The 15,445-nt window shown below is 36.1% G+C and overlaps 2 protein-coding genes across 3 annotated transcripts; one reads left to right on the top strand and one right to left on the bottom strand.

Moving 5' to 3' along the window:
- Positions 1 to 3,073: 3,073 nt before the first annotated feature.
- On the top strand, positions 3,074 to 6,904 carry LOC111790450 (chaperone protein dnaJ 6-like). Of its 2 annotated transcripts, none has more exons than XM_023671345.1 (10): positions 3,074 to 3,147; positions 3,290 to 3,477; positions 3,937 to 4,241; positions 4,903 to 5,001; positions 5,130 to 5,231; positions 5,514 to 5,573; positions 5,654 to 5,760; positions 5,835 to 5,917; positions 6,189 to 6,279; positions 6,388 to 6,904. In XM_023671345.1, exons 3-10 carry the CDS (start codon positions 4,140 to 4,142, stop codon positions 6,599 to 6,601), a joined length of 858 nt encoding a protein of 285 aa, XP_023527113.1. In that variant the 5' UTR covers positions 3,074 to 3,147; positions 3,290 to 3,477; positions 3,937 to 4,139; the 3' UTR covers positions 6,602 to 6,904. The 2 variants fall into 2 exon arrangements, with proteins under 2 accessions (XP_023527113.1, XP_023527112.1); XM_023671344.1 differs by having other exon boundaries at positions 3,934 to 4,241.
- Positions 6,905 to 7,011: 107 nt separating this feature from the next.
- On the bottom strand, positions 7,012 to 11,581 carry LOC111790449 (transcription factor bHLH48-like). The gene is made up of 8 exons (XM_023671342.1): positions 11,346 to 11,581; positions 10,424 to 11,243; positions 10,205 to 10,324; positions 10,048 to 10,113; positions 8,169 to 8,237; positions 7,944 to 8,015; positions 7,591 to 7,804; positions 7,012 to 7,506 (listed from the first exon to the last, which is right to left on the bottom strand). The coding sequence occupies exons 2-8, from the start codon at positions 10,928 to 10,930 to the stop codon at positions 7,469 to 7,471; spliced, it is 1,086 nt and encodes a 361-aa protein (XP_023527110.1). The 5' UTR covers positions 10,931 to 11,243; positions 11,346 to 11,581; the 3' UTR covers positions 7,012 to 7,468.
- Positions 11,582 to 15,445: the final 3,864 nt, after the last annotated feature.

The raw sequence follows: 15,445 nt of genomic DNA, 5'->3' as shown, positions 1-15,445 counted from the left end.
TGTTGGCACACCGTCCAGTGTCTGCCTTTGATACCATTTATAATAGCCCAAACTCACCTCTAGTAAATATTGTTCTTTTTCGGCTTTCCTTTCAGGCTCCCCTCAAGGTTTCAAAACGCGTATGCTAGGGAGATGTTTCCACACCCTTGCAAAAAATATTTCGTTCCCCTCCCCAACCGAGGTAGGATATCACAAACCCGAAACCCTAATAATTAAAAACTCGGACCCAAAACAAAACACAACATTGTGGCTCATAAATGGGAAGTTGGGCCATTGAGGGAAAATGGTAGCATAGTTTGTGCAAATAAAGATGAGTATGAATGAAGCAATGAAGCATGTGTTTCACCTAAACCCTTTGAAGTTATGTTTCATCATTTTATGCTTCATTCATTTCACCCCACATGCTTTGCTTCTCCAAATCTACGTACCCTTCCTCTCACCAATCTATTATTCTCTTCGAACTCCGAAATATTTCAATGGCTACGATTTATCGTTCATAAGTTCGAAGGTTTAGATTTACGACAAACCCGTGTAATTTTAGGGTTAGTTTATGCATTATTTTATAAATTGCATGTTTTTCAAAGTTTCTTTTGAAGGGGTATCTCGAGCATGAAACGGCTTTGACCTGTACATGTATGGAAGGTCGAGTCGTTACAGTAATGACATGAATAACGTTCTGAAAGCATAGATACCAAATTAAGGAATCAAACGAGAAAATTTAGGTCAAAATGAACATTTCATGTTAACGACACTAAAAGAAAACAAAAATCCCTAAGTGAAAGGTGCTCAGTAGTGTTCGTATAAAGTTATATATTTGTTAGGTGACGTTTTTGTTTATGATTTTATTTTACACTTTTGGTTTATTAATTCTTATTTCTTAAAAAAAAAGAAAATTGTATTTAAGAATTATTTTCATCTCATAAAAATTTTAAGAAACGAGAAATTATGAAAACATTATCAAATAAATGTCCGTGCTCTCAATTATTAAACTTTGAATGCTTTTAAATCAGGAGAATTGAAGTTTCTACACCTGAAATTGCCATGGAAGATCTTCGGTTTGTACTCTCAGATCAAGCATTTATTCCTCTCTTATGTTTCTTACTACACTTTCTCCCGCCAAATTTCACTTTCACCATCGCCCAACTTGAAAACTCTGTTCCAATGGCGAATTGAAGGAAGCATTGCTGCAAATGGCCAAAGGGCTATTAGAGAAGGCCAAAGAGTTCATGCCCATATGATTCGAATTGGTAAGTTGTACGATAACTGCGATTGTTTAAGTGATGCACGGAAAGTGTTTGATGAAATGCCCCAGAGGAATTGGGTTTCTGGGACGGTGATGATTTCGGCTTATTCGTTGTTTTGCCTTCGAAGCCTTGAATCTGTTTGTGGAAATGTTAAGATCAGGTAACTTTTTTCTTCTTCTTCTTCTATTTGTGTCATGGGTTTGTGAGATGGATATCTGAGATAGCAGAGAAGATTGTTGTTGCTGAAAAACATTAGAAGTGTTGTTTGGATCAATATTAGAAGTATTATTAAGATCATGCTAGTGACATGTTAGTTTTTGTATTAGAAAGAGAGAGCGAGTGCCAATTGTCTCACGAGATTAGTCGAGACCCATACGAGCTTGTCTAGACATGTAAAAAGAAAATAAAAATTCTAGATGACAATAAATTTCACTCGTCGCATGGATTGTTCATAGATATTAGTCCTTCATTAGAAAATAAAATGAAAATCATTAGACCACCGTGGGTTGACTTAGTGGTCAATAAGGGTCGATGTAAATAACAAAGGGCGTAGATGGAATGACTTCAAGCTATAGTGACCACCCATCTAGGATATAGTATCTACGAGTTTTCTTGGCGATCAAATGCAGTAGGGTCAGACGATTGTCCCTCGACGCTGACTAGTCTAGTGACGAATGTTTGATTACTTGTGAATACAAAATCCTTGCCAAGGTTCTAGTAGATAAATTATGAAAAGTCCTCTCGAGGATGATCTCTGCGTCTCGAGGTGTGTTTATCGTCGATAGATAGATACTGGATCACACTCTTATAGCTGACAGCATCACATATTTGTCTGTCTTATCTGGTTGCAGCCATGGGCAGTTGGATTGGGGACTTGAATATTTTATAACATGCAAAAGGAAAGAATGGAATTGAACAGATATTGAACGTTATGGTTGTGTTGTTGATTGAATTGGGCATAATAGTGGGTCTGAAGCTTCTAGAGATAGAGCCTGAAAATGCAGGGTAACTATACGATTCTTTCAAATTGATATGCGTCTGCAGAAAAATGGGTAGAGCTTGATCAAATTGCCCATGCTTTCCATGCAAGTGATCACACTCATCCAAGAAGGGTGGAGGTGGCAAAGAAGGTAAAGGAATTATCCATTAAATTCAAGGAAGACGGTTACGTTCCTTGTTTGAGCTGTGTTTTGTATGATGTGCACGAGGAACGGAGAGAGAAGGTGCTTCTAGGCCATAGTGAAAAGCTAGCTTTGGCGTTTGGGTTGATTGCTGCTCCTGAAGGAGCAACAATTCATCTCATAAAAAGCCTCAGAGTTTGCGTCGATTGTAATAAGCTCACCGCTAGTAGATATTGTCCTTGATGAGTTTGCACTTCTGGACTTCCCCTCAAGGTTTTAAAACGCGTCTGCTAGGGAGAGGTTTTCACACCCTTATAAAGAATTCTTCATTCTCCTCCCCAACCGATGTAGGATCTCACAATCCATACCCCTTTGGGCCCCAGTGTCCTCGCTAACATTCGTTCCCTTCTCTGATCGATGTGGGGCCCTCCAATCCACCCCCTACGGGGCTCAGCGTCTTTCCTGGCACACTGCCTGGTGTCCACCCTCCTTCAGGGATCTGCCTCCTCACTGATACATCACCCAATGTCTGGCTCTGATTCTATTTGTCTAGCCCAAGCCCACCACTAGTAGATATTGTTCTCTCTAGGCTTTTCCTTCCGGGCTTTTTCTCAATATTTTAAAACACTTTTATCAAGGAGAGGTTTCCACGCCCTTATAAAGAATTGTCCGTTCTTCTCTCCAACCGATGTGGGATCTCACAGTTTAAAGTTAGTAATCCTATGGGACAAAAGCCGGTTTCATAATATAGTTGGGGGAGTATGCTCTTGTGGAGATTACTGGTAAGCTTGAGTTCTCTTATCCTCTGCTACCATTAGTCTAAAAGTTTTTGATACATGAACTGAAGTAGCATGTGACTCAAAGAAGGTTAAGAACAGTTCTCTGAAATATTGATATGAAAACTGAAAATCTTTGTACTGCCAGATTCTTCTGATCCTATTGAGTTTGGCATCAGAGCAGCTGCTGCAATATTAAGAACATTAGCATTTCTTGTCGGCTTGGAGTCGAAACCAGTCATGGCATCTGCTGCTGCCTGCTGGTGGTGGTGAAATAATCATCCAGTAGCTTGAGGAAATGGACAATACTGCTGATCGGAACTTCAGACCTTTTAGGTATGTTACATAAATCTAGATCAAAAGTTAGTTAATTTAGTTCAATTTTGTCCCTATAGTTTGGTTGAATGTCTGTGAGCGTTTTTTAAATGTTTAGTTTCAGTGTCCTCGATGACTAATGTTCTTAATGTTGTGAATGAGTTAATTTTGAGATTCTAATTATGATATTTAGACTAAAATTTTGTTGTCGATTTTTTTCTAATTGTTTAAGATATACCACTATTAATATTTGAATTTTTAAAAATTATTTTAGTGTTTATAAAATATATTCATTTATAAATATATATATATATATATATTTGTTTGTTAATATAGATTATATTGAAAAATGAAAATTTTTTAAATAACTATTTTGAACCACAAAAATAATAAATGAGAAATTTTTGGGGTGTGGTTAAATCGAAACGAACGGTTTAGATCAAATATAGAGTTTGTTGACGCTACGCCCGCATGTAGAAGATCATTGCGCGGGAAAGAAGCGAACCCCAAGGCCGTCATGGCGGGAAAAAGAAAGGGATAAAATCTAGCAAATGAGAGTCTTTTTGGTGACTGAGAATCACGAAATCGATCGAACAAGCAACTATCATCTTCTTCATTGAATCGTGTATCTCTTCTTAGGCTCTGTGATTCTTATCTTCTCTTGAGCTTCTACTCCAATTGCTATGGCGAAGAAGAAGAAATCTAGGGTTCCGATGGAAGAAGACGAGGAAGAGCAAGTTGAGACTCCGAGCCAATCTTCCACCAATCAGAACAGTCTCTACGAGGTACGTTGTGAGTTCATAGGTGTTCTGGAATTTTTCTGCTGTCGACTGACCGTTTCGTCTCGAGATTCTTTTTGCCCTAAATATGGAATGGGCTTTCGTTCTTCCTTCGTTATTTACGGTTTGAGTTTTCGTACAGTCGTTGGACGTTATCGTCTTGCGATTTATAGCTCTTATTTGTGCTGTTGCTGTTTAATCTTTAATTTTAAAAGGAGAAGATGGTTGTTCGTGCTCAAATTTCTAACCTTTCTTTGGAGGCGGTGGGAATTGGTTAGTTTTGAGACAAGAACCGAGTTAATCTTGTCACTTAATGGCGTTCAAATGAAAAAGAAGTTAGAGGTTCTCTAGAGAAAGACGTGGAGGAAAAAAACCTTTAATCACCCATTCATTGTCTAAGAAATAGGACTAATGTTCGAGGCTATGATGAACATGTGAGTGAGAGACCCTGGTTCTGTGAGAGTGAAGAGTTCAGTTGCCCAGATCAATGAAACTGGAGAGAATCCTACTTTTCGTTCACCCATAATGTGCTGATATATATATATATATATATATATATGGATTGATGAGTTGCAATCATTTTATTATTCTGAATGCTGCATCACTACAATGTAGTTGCCAGTTCTGTCCTTCACTTCCTAATTTTGGCTTATGATAATACATGAAGGTTCTTGGAGTGGAGAGGACAGCTTCTCAGCAGGAAATAAAGAAGGCATACTATAAGTTGGCACTTCGCCTGCACCCTGATAAAAATCCTGGAGATGAGGTGAATGCTGATTCATCTGCAAATTCTAGTTCCGTTTAACTTAATTTAATCTAATGTTCATTAAGCATATTTTCTTTTCTCTATTAGAAGTTATCAGTAGTTCTTTATCTATTACTTTTCTTCATTAGGAAGCCAAAGAGAAATTTCAGCAGTTGCAGAAGGTCATGTCGATTCTTGGGGATGAGGAGAAGCGTGCAGTTTATGATCAAACTGGCTGTATTGATGATGCCGTAAGTACAAACTTAACTTATAACACAGTTGTAGTTTAGTGATAGAGGCTAAGGATTTGAATGGTACATCGATGCATAAGTTTGCCATGTGCATGCATCATTTTGGTCCATTTACAAGGCACTTCAAAGCACACAATTAAGCATTCGTCTAATATATTTGTGCTCCATTACTGTCAGTGTAAAAGAATTGCATCATCCTTGACTACATTGTGAAAAGAAGTGAATAGCTTTATTTGAAAGTGAAGATCTAATACGTCTTTGTGGGTTTCTTTCACATCACAGGATCTTGCAGGCGAAGTTGTTCAGAATCTTCATGAGTTTTTCAGAACCATGTACAAAAAGGTTTCACCATACAGAAATGTCAATGCTTTCATAATCTCATTGAAACTAGTTTGTCTATAATGATATATGGTTAACTGTAGGTCACTGAAGCTGACATAGAAGAATTTGAAGCAAATTACAGAGGGTCTGAGTCAGAGAAGAAAGATTTGATTGATTTGTTCAAGAAATTCAAGGGTAATATGAACAGGTAATGAGAGTGTCCCAACTATCCTATTCTTGTGTACAAATACCAAGTTGCTTTTTAAAGCTTCTTTTTCCCAGGCTGTTCTGCTCAATGCTTTGTTCAGATCCCAAGCTTGATTCACACCGGTTCAAGGATATTTTAGACGAGGAAATTACTGCTGGTGAGCTTTCATCTTGGTTTTGTATTGGTAGCTAGCATGGCAAGGAATTACCTATCTCTGGTTTTTGTCCTGATGATACTCGTATAATTGCAATTGTCTTCTAATTGAGTATTAAGTTTTATGTTGAAGTGAATGTTTGGTTACGTAGTTGATTATGTTGCATAAACTTATCGTATATTTGTGCTCTAAGATCGCTACTTCTGATACATTTCATGGCAGCTACCTTTGATGTGATCGATGCTAATCTTTATCTTTTCTTAACTTTTGTTAGGAGAACTAAAAGCAACGAAATCCTACCAGAAATGGGCAAGGAAAATATCTGAAACAAAGCCACCAACCAGTCCTTTGAGGAAGAGGGTGAAGTGAGTTTTCACTGCATGTTTATTGCTTTGATGATGTTACTTAAAGTTTTATATCAGCCAAATCTCGTTTTGTATCAAAGCTTACCTTGTGCTTGGATTTGTGTACAGATCTCATAGAGAATCAGAAACAGATCTCTATGCAGTAATATCTCAGAGACGGAGTGAGAGGAAAGAACGATTTGATTCCATGTTCTCATCTTTGGTATCTAAATATGGTGGGGGAGGGGGAGGTGATGCCTCAGAACCAACTGAGGAAGAATTTGAGGCTGCCCAGAAGAAGTTAGAGAGCCGAAAATCCTCCAAAAAATCCAAGAGGAATTAATAATTCCATCTTTGATTTAAGTCCCCGCTCGATCGATTGTTTGATTCTGTCCTACTGAATGACTGCAGAAATGTGATGGCTATGGTTTTCCAGGATGAAGTTATTTATTTTGTTCTTAATGAATGTTCAATGTTTCAGCCTATCCAAGATTAATGTTTGGTTGGATTCAATATTATCATTATTTTCAAAATTAGGGGGGGGGGAAAATACGTATGTTTGTTGTTCTTTCAACAATATAATGATTTAGTTTTGGATTTTTTATTGTAGCTATTATAAAGCTACCATGGCTGGAATTTGGAGTTACACACTATGGCACTTGATTTGGATATCATAGATTTCTTTGTGTTTTGCATATGAACATCTCAAAGGAAAATGAAAAATGAGCACAAAGAGAGGCTCAAAAGGGCAGTGGAAGAACAAAGTTTGGATAAATAAGTGGAGTAAGGGAATGGGTCAAGTAGCAATCACTTTAACAATTGCAATCACAATCAATACAATTTTAATCTGGCAATCTCAGTATTAGCTTGAAACCAGCCTCCCAATTAGTATACACATAAAAATTTAGATATTAAGAACTGGAGATACCAAATCACATTCCTCTCGGTTGTTGATAGCAATCTGGTGTCGATGCTCAGCTCTCGACTCTCGACTCTCGACTCTCGACTCTGATGATAATTAAAGAGAACCTTGGAGAAGAACTACTTGAATGTGGAGGCAGATTCTCTACTTCTCTACTTCTCTGCTAACTCTGCTAACTCTGCTATTACTATTATTACTATTATTACTATCATATATATATATAGATAATATATATATATGGCTATATACACTACTAGTAGCTACATGTAAAATAATATAATGTTTCCTTCACAGCTCCATCTTCAATTGATTTGAGTGCAGAGATGCTGTTTCATCACAGTGATATCAACTTAGTTTCAATTCAGTTCTCATATTTCCAGTATTGCTATTTTCTAAGACCTCTTTATTACCTGAATTCGCTGAAGAGTCGTAACTTAAAAGAGAGTTTTCGGGGGTGCTGAAATTATGATGATTATGTTCATCCATCGCCCACGCTCGCTGGTTAACTGCAGCGTCGAAATGCCATTGTTGTTGATATTGTTGTCTGGTTCCATTTACTGGGATTTCTGGCCACATCAACGGCGCAACCATGCTCGGAAAGTTGCTTTCCAGTATCGGTTCGTTCTGAATTTCAGTACACAATAACATAACATGACACACATTAAAGAACAAAATGTAAAGTTCCTCCCAAGCTCCTCACACTCAAACAGAAAAGCTGATAAAAGCTGATAAAGAAAAATGAAGCAGAAACACTGATACGTACTTCTGCAGCCAATATGCTATCAATGTTGAAATCAACTCTGGGGTTAACTGCTGCAAGCCTCATTGACAAGAACTGAAACATGGCAAGGTCAACAGAATTGGTTCAATAACTACTGAAAATGATGCATTTGGAGCTCTTGACCAGTTTCATATCATAGAAAGCTTAAGCAATTTAGTCTCAAATCTAAATTTTTTTTTTTTTTTTTTGAAGTATTTAGATTCTGACCTCCACTTGACGCTGCAGTGATTGAACATGGTTGATGATTTCATCCAACACTAAGGCTGTACCTGAGATCTACACAGAGAGGGAGGAAGGGTGGATGTAAAATCTTAATTTAGAACACGAAAAAAGGTACTGTTTTGGATATGTTGACATTTTATGATAGGCACAATCAAAAAAGCATTAATGTCTATTATCATAGGCATCCAATAATTTGATTTGACAGCCACGCTTTAGCCAGACTAACTTGAGCTGTTTCAGCACTTAATAAAGTGAAACCTCTTGGCATGATAATATCCACAAAACTAAAAGGGCCCAACATGAACTGAACAAAATTAACAAAAAAACTTCACCAAAACCAATAAAAACAGACAGGTGTGACGCCCAAACATTATTATGAAATTAAATCTAATCATACAATCTCAATCATTCATGGAAAGATATCCTGAAGCATTTATAAAGAAAATAAATAAGAAAACGGTTAGATCCCACATCAATTAGAGAGGAGAACGAAGTATTGTTTATAAAAGTGTGGAAACCTCTTTTTACTGGCAATGGGCTAGGGTTGTTTCAAATGGAATCAAAGCCAAACACCGGATAATGTGTCAGCGAGGAGGCTAAGCCCCGAAGGGGGTGGACACAAGACGGTGTGCTAGCAAGGACATTGGGCCCAAATGGGGCGGATTGAAGGGGTTCCACGTCGATTGAAGAAGGGAACAAGTGTCAGCAAGAACGCTGGGCCCCGAAGGGAGGTGGATTGGAAGGGTCCCACGTCGATTGGGGAAGAGAATGAAACATTATTTATAAGAGTGTGGAAATCTCTCCTTAACAGACACGTTTTAAAAATCTCGAGGGAAAGCCCAAAGGAGGACTTAACTATTACAAAAACTTCAAACTTTACATTCAGAACCACGGGGCCACTAACCTTATCCTAGAAATTATCAAGTAAACCAATAATCTTCATCTCTCTCTACTTCTGAATCTTCGGAAGATACTGATCATGGTTTAATCACACGGAAATGAACCAGAGAGGGAAGGCCAGTCTCAATCCCTTTAATACAAAATGCGTTGCACAAAACGCGCTCGATTTTCGACCCGATCTTCAAAAGGTAAAGGGATGGATATTTCTCTAAAGGCTCTCATGTTTTTCACATCCCTGAGAAGTTAGGTGAGGGGAAGTTTGGTATATATGCATATACTCTGATAGAAGTTGCTCTTCTGTCATCCTATATTCGTCACCCAATTTATGATGGATGCCAAACTCAAAACAGATGGACAGTACCATGGCCCCTCCAAAGAGAATCAACAATCCCAACAAGCATATGGGGCCCTTCTTCTGATTCGACATGCCCACTATAGATGTCCCCCAGCTGCTTCAACCCAACTCCAGCTAGCATTCATTCCCTTGGAACTAAATTGAAAATTGCTGAAGTTTCAAGCAATCTCTAGGGATGTAAAAAATGAATCAAGAACTGATAGAGTGGAACAGAGAGCTAATTTGAGCTGTTCTAGGCCAAAATAAACAGATAACATCTAAACTTCATCTTCCCATTTCATGATTTGAGCTGTTCTTCCTTTTTTCTCTCTCATTTTAGAATTTGGGTTCTTGTTAGATGCAAAATTAAGGCAAGAAAGAGAGAAAAAATCTGGAATGAAGATAAAGAAAAAGCTCCACAGTGCACTTCCCTTGGCTCAAAAGCAACCACTTTATTGCAGAAAAGGTGACAATGACAATGACAAACCCCGTTATTAAAGCTCATAATCCAAAACCATAATTCCACTTTTTGGCAGACAATTAGACAGAAATAATAATAAAACTCCACAAATCTCAATCAAAGAGAATTTAATTATGATAATGACTGCATAACTACGAAGACTAACTGACCTTATTGCATCCAGGGACCAGTTCTTGAAGAAGCTTCATCCGAGCATTGATTTTCTCTCTCCTCGCCTTTGGAAACCAAGAAGAACAAAATGATGTGTTAATTTTGCAGAATTAATGGATAATTACACCTTAAGTACAGATTAATTAACAAGGTTACTCGCTCTGCTAGGCTATGGCTGTCCGTCGCTTGACCACGGGGAGCTCGGACATGGATGTAAGGAAGCTTTTCAGCCGCCTCGCTGCTTTCGTTCTTGCTCTTCTTCGTTGACCCTTTTCCCTAAATTGATTGATTGAAATTCAGACATCGAAATTGCTGAGGAATCATAGAAATCCAAACCCTAAGTTTTTCGTCTTTGTTCGTTTGATTATTGGTTACCTTTTTCTCGCGCTCCTTCCTCTTCGTCGATCTCTGGTTCGTGTTCTCCACCGCCGGATCGGAGATTAATGTCTGCAACGGATTAGGGTTCGAATCGGTTTCAGTGGTGGGCTCGTTCTTCACCTTCTCCAAATTCAACGCCACTTTACTTGTCGTATCCGGCGAATGCTCTTCGGCTAAGACAGAGAATTTGGCAGCGCGTTCAATTAGAGCCGAGTTCGTCGGGAACGTCAAATTGCAATTGAAGGCACTGAAGTAGGGTTTCGGAACGGAATCATCCGTCACAACCGCCGCCGTCGCACCACCGGCGGAATCCGGTGAGTGGAGAAGCTCTAAAGCCTGCGTCGCCGGAAGTTCCAGAAGTGCCGTAAAGGAACTAGCATTTTCCGCCGGAATTGTCATCAACCCCTGAATTTCTTCGCAGAATTGAAGCGACTCAAGTCCAGAATCATCCGATTGACGCCCGATTGGACTGGATCCACCAACAGTCCCCACTCTAATCTCCATTCACAGCAACAAAACCTCGAAAAATCCACCAAATCACTTCCAAAATTCAACAACAACAACAACAAATCAATCTATCAATCAGAGCGGAAATGGAGGTGAATCAAAACGAAACAGAATCTGGGTATGAATCGTTTAAATCTTAGGCGTATTTAGGAGAAGAAAAAGGGGGAAATTAGAGATGGAGCTTCAATGGCAGCCAATCAAGTTTGTTCTTCCTCTTAATCAATCAATCGATCTTCCCAAGAGATTACTCCTCGAGCCCATTTGAAGTATAGCGAAAGCAACGTTGCTTGGTGGTACCGATGAACAAGGACTGCACAATTATACGCAAACCCGAGAATTCTTTATAAAGNAAAAAAAAAAAAAAAAAAAAAAAAAAAAAAAAAAAAAAAAAAAAGGCTTCTACGCTTCTTACTCTCAACAGTTCTTCTCTGATGATGGTGACTTTCTCATGGACCACCAACACAATTTTTTGTCCCCTTTTTTTGCTTTTCTACTTCTTCATCTTCATTTCAATCAAACAAGATGATGTTTTGTTAACTTGATTTGTTTTTGTGTAGGGAGAGAACGGTAATTTAGTTCATTCCCGAGCATTGACCCGAGAAACAAACATAACGTTTTAGATGTTCTTCTGAGATGTTGATGCTCGTCGTAGTATGGTCCTCTGATTGATTATGGGTCGTTTTCTGTTTATATACGATTGGTGATGTTCAATCCCGTTTTTAGGGTTTCTGTTGCATCGGCTCTATCAAATCCATTTGTGTTATTATATCGATGAAGAGAATAGAATCGAAAGATGGGTCTTTCCCGTTACTTGAAATTAATTGACATGTTTGAACTTTGATTGATGAAAAAAGAATAAAAAGACGGGTTAGTGTTCGTCTATTTGTGTTATAATCTCTGTCAATTGTTACGAGTACTTATGTCGTTAGACCATAGTAAAAGTTTATATATAGTTCAATAATTACAGAAGTGAAGAACAATTGCTCGATGGGCGAATCTGACTATCAACTTGTCGGGACGGTATTTTGTGTTTTTATTTAAATAATATGATTTTGGTTATGTAAAAGCTTAATATATCATTTTAAGTCTCGAAATCCGTTAAAATAATTTAATATTATATAGTCCACATCTATGTATTGACTGACCCCTAAGACCATAGAATAATTGAGAAAATGAGACACCGAAATGACCTTATCTTAAAAATTAATATATTGACCCATGGTAACTTTTTTTAATCTCTATATATTTAGTTAAATTAAAAAAGTTTAATCTATGATTAGTCACCCTACTCCAAGCTTTAAGCAACGAGAAAAGAGAGATTAAGACGTGAAATTAGGGTTTTAGGGCACAAAAAACGAGGTAAAACCATACGGGTTTTTTGGGGAAACGTCTATGCACCGTCTCATTTAGGATCGCTCTGATTCAGATGTGATTTTTGATTCATTCACGTAACTCTCCTCTATTCTGGTGTCACATGCCCACCAATTTTCACCTCGGTTTGTCCTCGAACCATATTTTACTGGAAGAGGTGCTACTCTAATACAATTTGTAGCAATATCATCGAGACGTTACGTTACTAGACGATGGCTTTGCATCTCGGCCATGGTTACTTACCTGCATGACTCGTAATGTCTCCGAGTTAACCGGGTTTATAATCGGTCATTTTCGCCTTCATAAATTAGAAAAATGAAATATTTAAGATTAATAAGGAAAATGAAATAGACCACTTGAGGGAGAGAGGGAATAAACTATCCAGGCGACACGTGTAAAATATTGATTGGGAGAAGGCACGTGTGTGACAGGGGAAGAGTTGGAGTTCTGACATGTAGGCCCCACAAGTAGAAAATATCAGCCAATTGGATTTGGCAGATTTAAGTCATTATTATGAACTTTTTGTCCCCTAATTAATCAACTTTACTCTAAACGCTATCTTTTAATTGGATATGATATTTCCAGCTCACCACTTTTTTTATAAAAAAAAAAATTATAATAATAATTACTTTAAAAAAAAAAAAAAAAATTATAATAATAAATGAGTCAAAATATTTCACTTTCTTATCCAAAAATGAAAGGTATATATATATATATAAATAATTCTTAATTTTACTCCTAATAAATTAAAATTTCTCAATTATATTTTTATTAAAAAATACTAAAATTTGTTAATAAAAATTTGGTACGCTACTAATTTATATATTTATTATTTTGTCACGAGCATGTATAATTTGAATGAAATAGATTTAGTTAATCCGTAGATAATATTTTACTAATAATTTGATTGATGTCGGTGAAACAAAAATGTCATGAAATGTTGACTTTTTGCTAACAAAAATTGAAATTTTTCGAAAAAAAAAAAAAAAGTCACGGTAATGTTTCATACTTAAAGATTTAGATTTTGGATGGTCTCAGTTAGCGTGCTTAGGAGTAGATATGTTCACTGGAAAGAGACTAAGAAGCCTTTGAAAATAATAGTTATGTCAGCTTCACGGTTTTAAAATGTGTCTGTTATAGAGACGTTTTTACACCCTTATAAAAAAAATGTTTCATTCTCTCTCCAACCAATCTGTGATCTCTAACAAACTAAAGCAAACAGCAAACAATATCTGCTAGCAGCAGGTTAGGCTGTTACATGTTTGTCAACTATCCACCTGGGCAATTTTGTGCTTCTGTTTTTTTTTTTAATTAAATTCTTTTACTTTATTCCATTCCCTTTTTTTCTTTACTTTTATTTTTTAAATATTTTAAAAAATATACTAAATTTTGATTATTTCAAAATATTAAATAGCTGAATTTAAGAAGATATATAAAAAATTAATTCTATCATAGAAACTTTAAACTTAAACGTGCTTCGCTTGAAACAGTTCTAAGTTGGGTGACCAACTATAACAGTCCAATATATTGTCCGCTTTGGTCCGTTACATATCACCGTAAGCTTCACAGTTTTAAACGGGTATGATTGAGAGATGTTTTGACACCCTTATAAGAAATGTTTTGTTCCCCTCTACAATCGTTATGGAACCTCACACCAACCTCCGAATTTTTCTAGGAAATATAGAGAGAGACCGTTTAGTTATTCATCAACTGTGTTAGTTTGTGGGGATAATTTTCACTCCAAAAAATAAATAATACGATCATGTTACAAATGATACCTATAAATACGAAGGTTATCAAATTTTAAATATATATATTCCGAATTATGATGAAATGCTTACTCGATAAAAATATAAATATCTACTAATTTTTTTTAAAAAAAATTATAATTTAACCAATTATTTATGAGAAATAAAATTATTGATGGAGAATTTGAAAGGGGTATGAAATGGTAGAGTACCATCAAATGAGCTGGAGCCATGATTCCAAGTGGGTCCCACATAATAATAATAATAATAATAATAATAATAATAAAAACTCCAATCATTTTCAAAATTTAATATATTACACATCACCAACCACATTTCATTTTCTCAATTTTCCCAACCGTATATTTTTTTTTATTTTCCAATTTATTGCTTCCTTTTTATTTATTATTTTTTTTTATTTCTTTTATCTTTTCTATATAAAAAAATTTAAAAATAAATAAATGTTTTTTTAGCTTTTTCAATTATTTAAAAAACAACTATTTTTTTAATATTTAAAAGATTATTTTTATATTAGACTTTCATGTTTGTGATTTCCTTTCTAATTTTTTTGTGTGAGATTCTTGTAAATTGTCTCACTTTAAATGCTTGTAATTTTCAATAATTAAAATTTTGGATTATCGAGATTTAGGTATATCAACGGTAGCAAAAGTCTCGACGCTTTGCTAGTGAAGGAAAGTTCATGCTAAATAGCATAAAGTGATTTATAATTGAAGAAACTCAAGTTTGTTCATTAACTGTATGAACAGTTAATATTAGATAGTAATACTTAGTTTACTTTTACAAGATATTATATATTTAAAACGACCAATTAAATATATGCCCCCAACAACATTTTAAAATTTTGGAAAACATTTTTGACTTTATAATAAAAAAAAATCATGAAATTTATTTAGAATTCAGCTGTAAATAATTTAAATGATACAACTTCATATTAAATTTTATTGGGAATAAAAAGAAATAATAATAATAATAATATGGTGTTGAATTTGGTTGGGTGTGTGTGAGGATAGGGAAGCAGCAGCCAAACAGATACAATGTCTTTTTTTTTTTTCTAAAATAAATAAATAATGAAACGTTGTCGTTTTAAAATAATAAAAAGAAAAAGAATTAGAGGCTGATGGGCCCGGGGGAGGCGACAAGTGGAGTGACGTGGTGGGCCGGGAAGTGGGCCGGGAAGTGGGCCGAGTGTTGGGAGGACCAGTTGCGAAGGGCCTATAGCTGAAGACGTAAACGTAGATTAGACTAAACTAGGGGTGGGCCCACGCTGAATTATTATTATTATTATTTATTTTCAGAAATTTTATATTTCACAAATGTCCATAATACCTTTAACTTGGCTTAACTTTATTTGCTATTAACGAGGAAACTTACC

This window comes from Cucurbita pepo, chromosome LG03 (assembly GCF_002806865.2).
Source record: "Cucurbita pepo subsp. pepo cultivar mu-cu-16 chromosome LG03, ASM280686v2, whole genome shotgun sequence".
In the NCBI taxonomy this organism is placed as follows: domain Eukaryota; kingdom Viridiplantae; phylum Streptophyta; class Magnoliopsida; order Cucurbitales; family Cucurbitaceae; genus Cucurbita; species Cucurbita pepo.
Note: the sequence above shows the minus strand (reverse complement) of the source record. Positions and strands in the feature narration are given on the sequence as shown.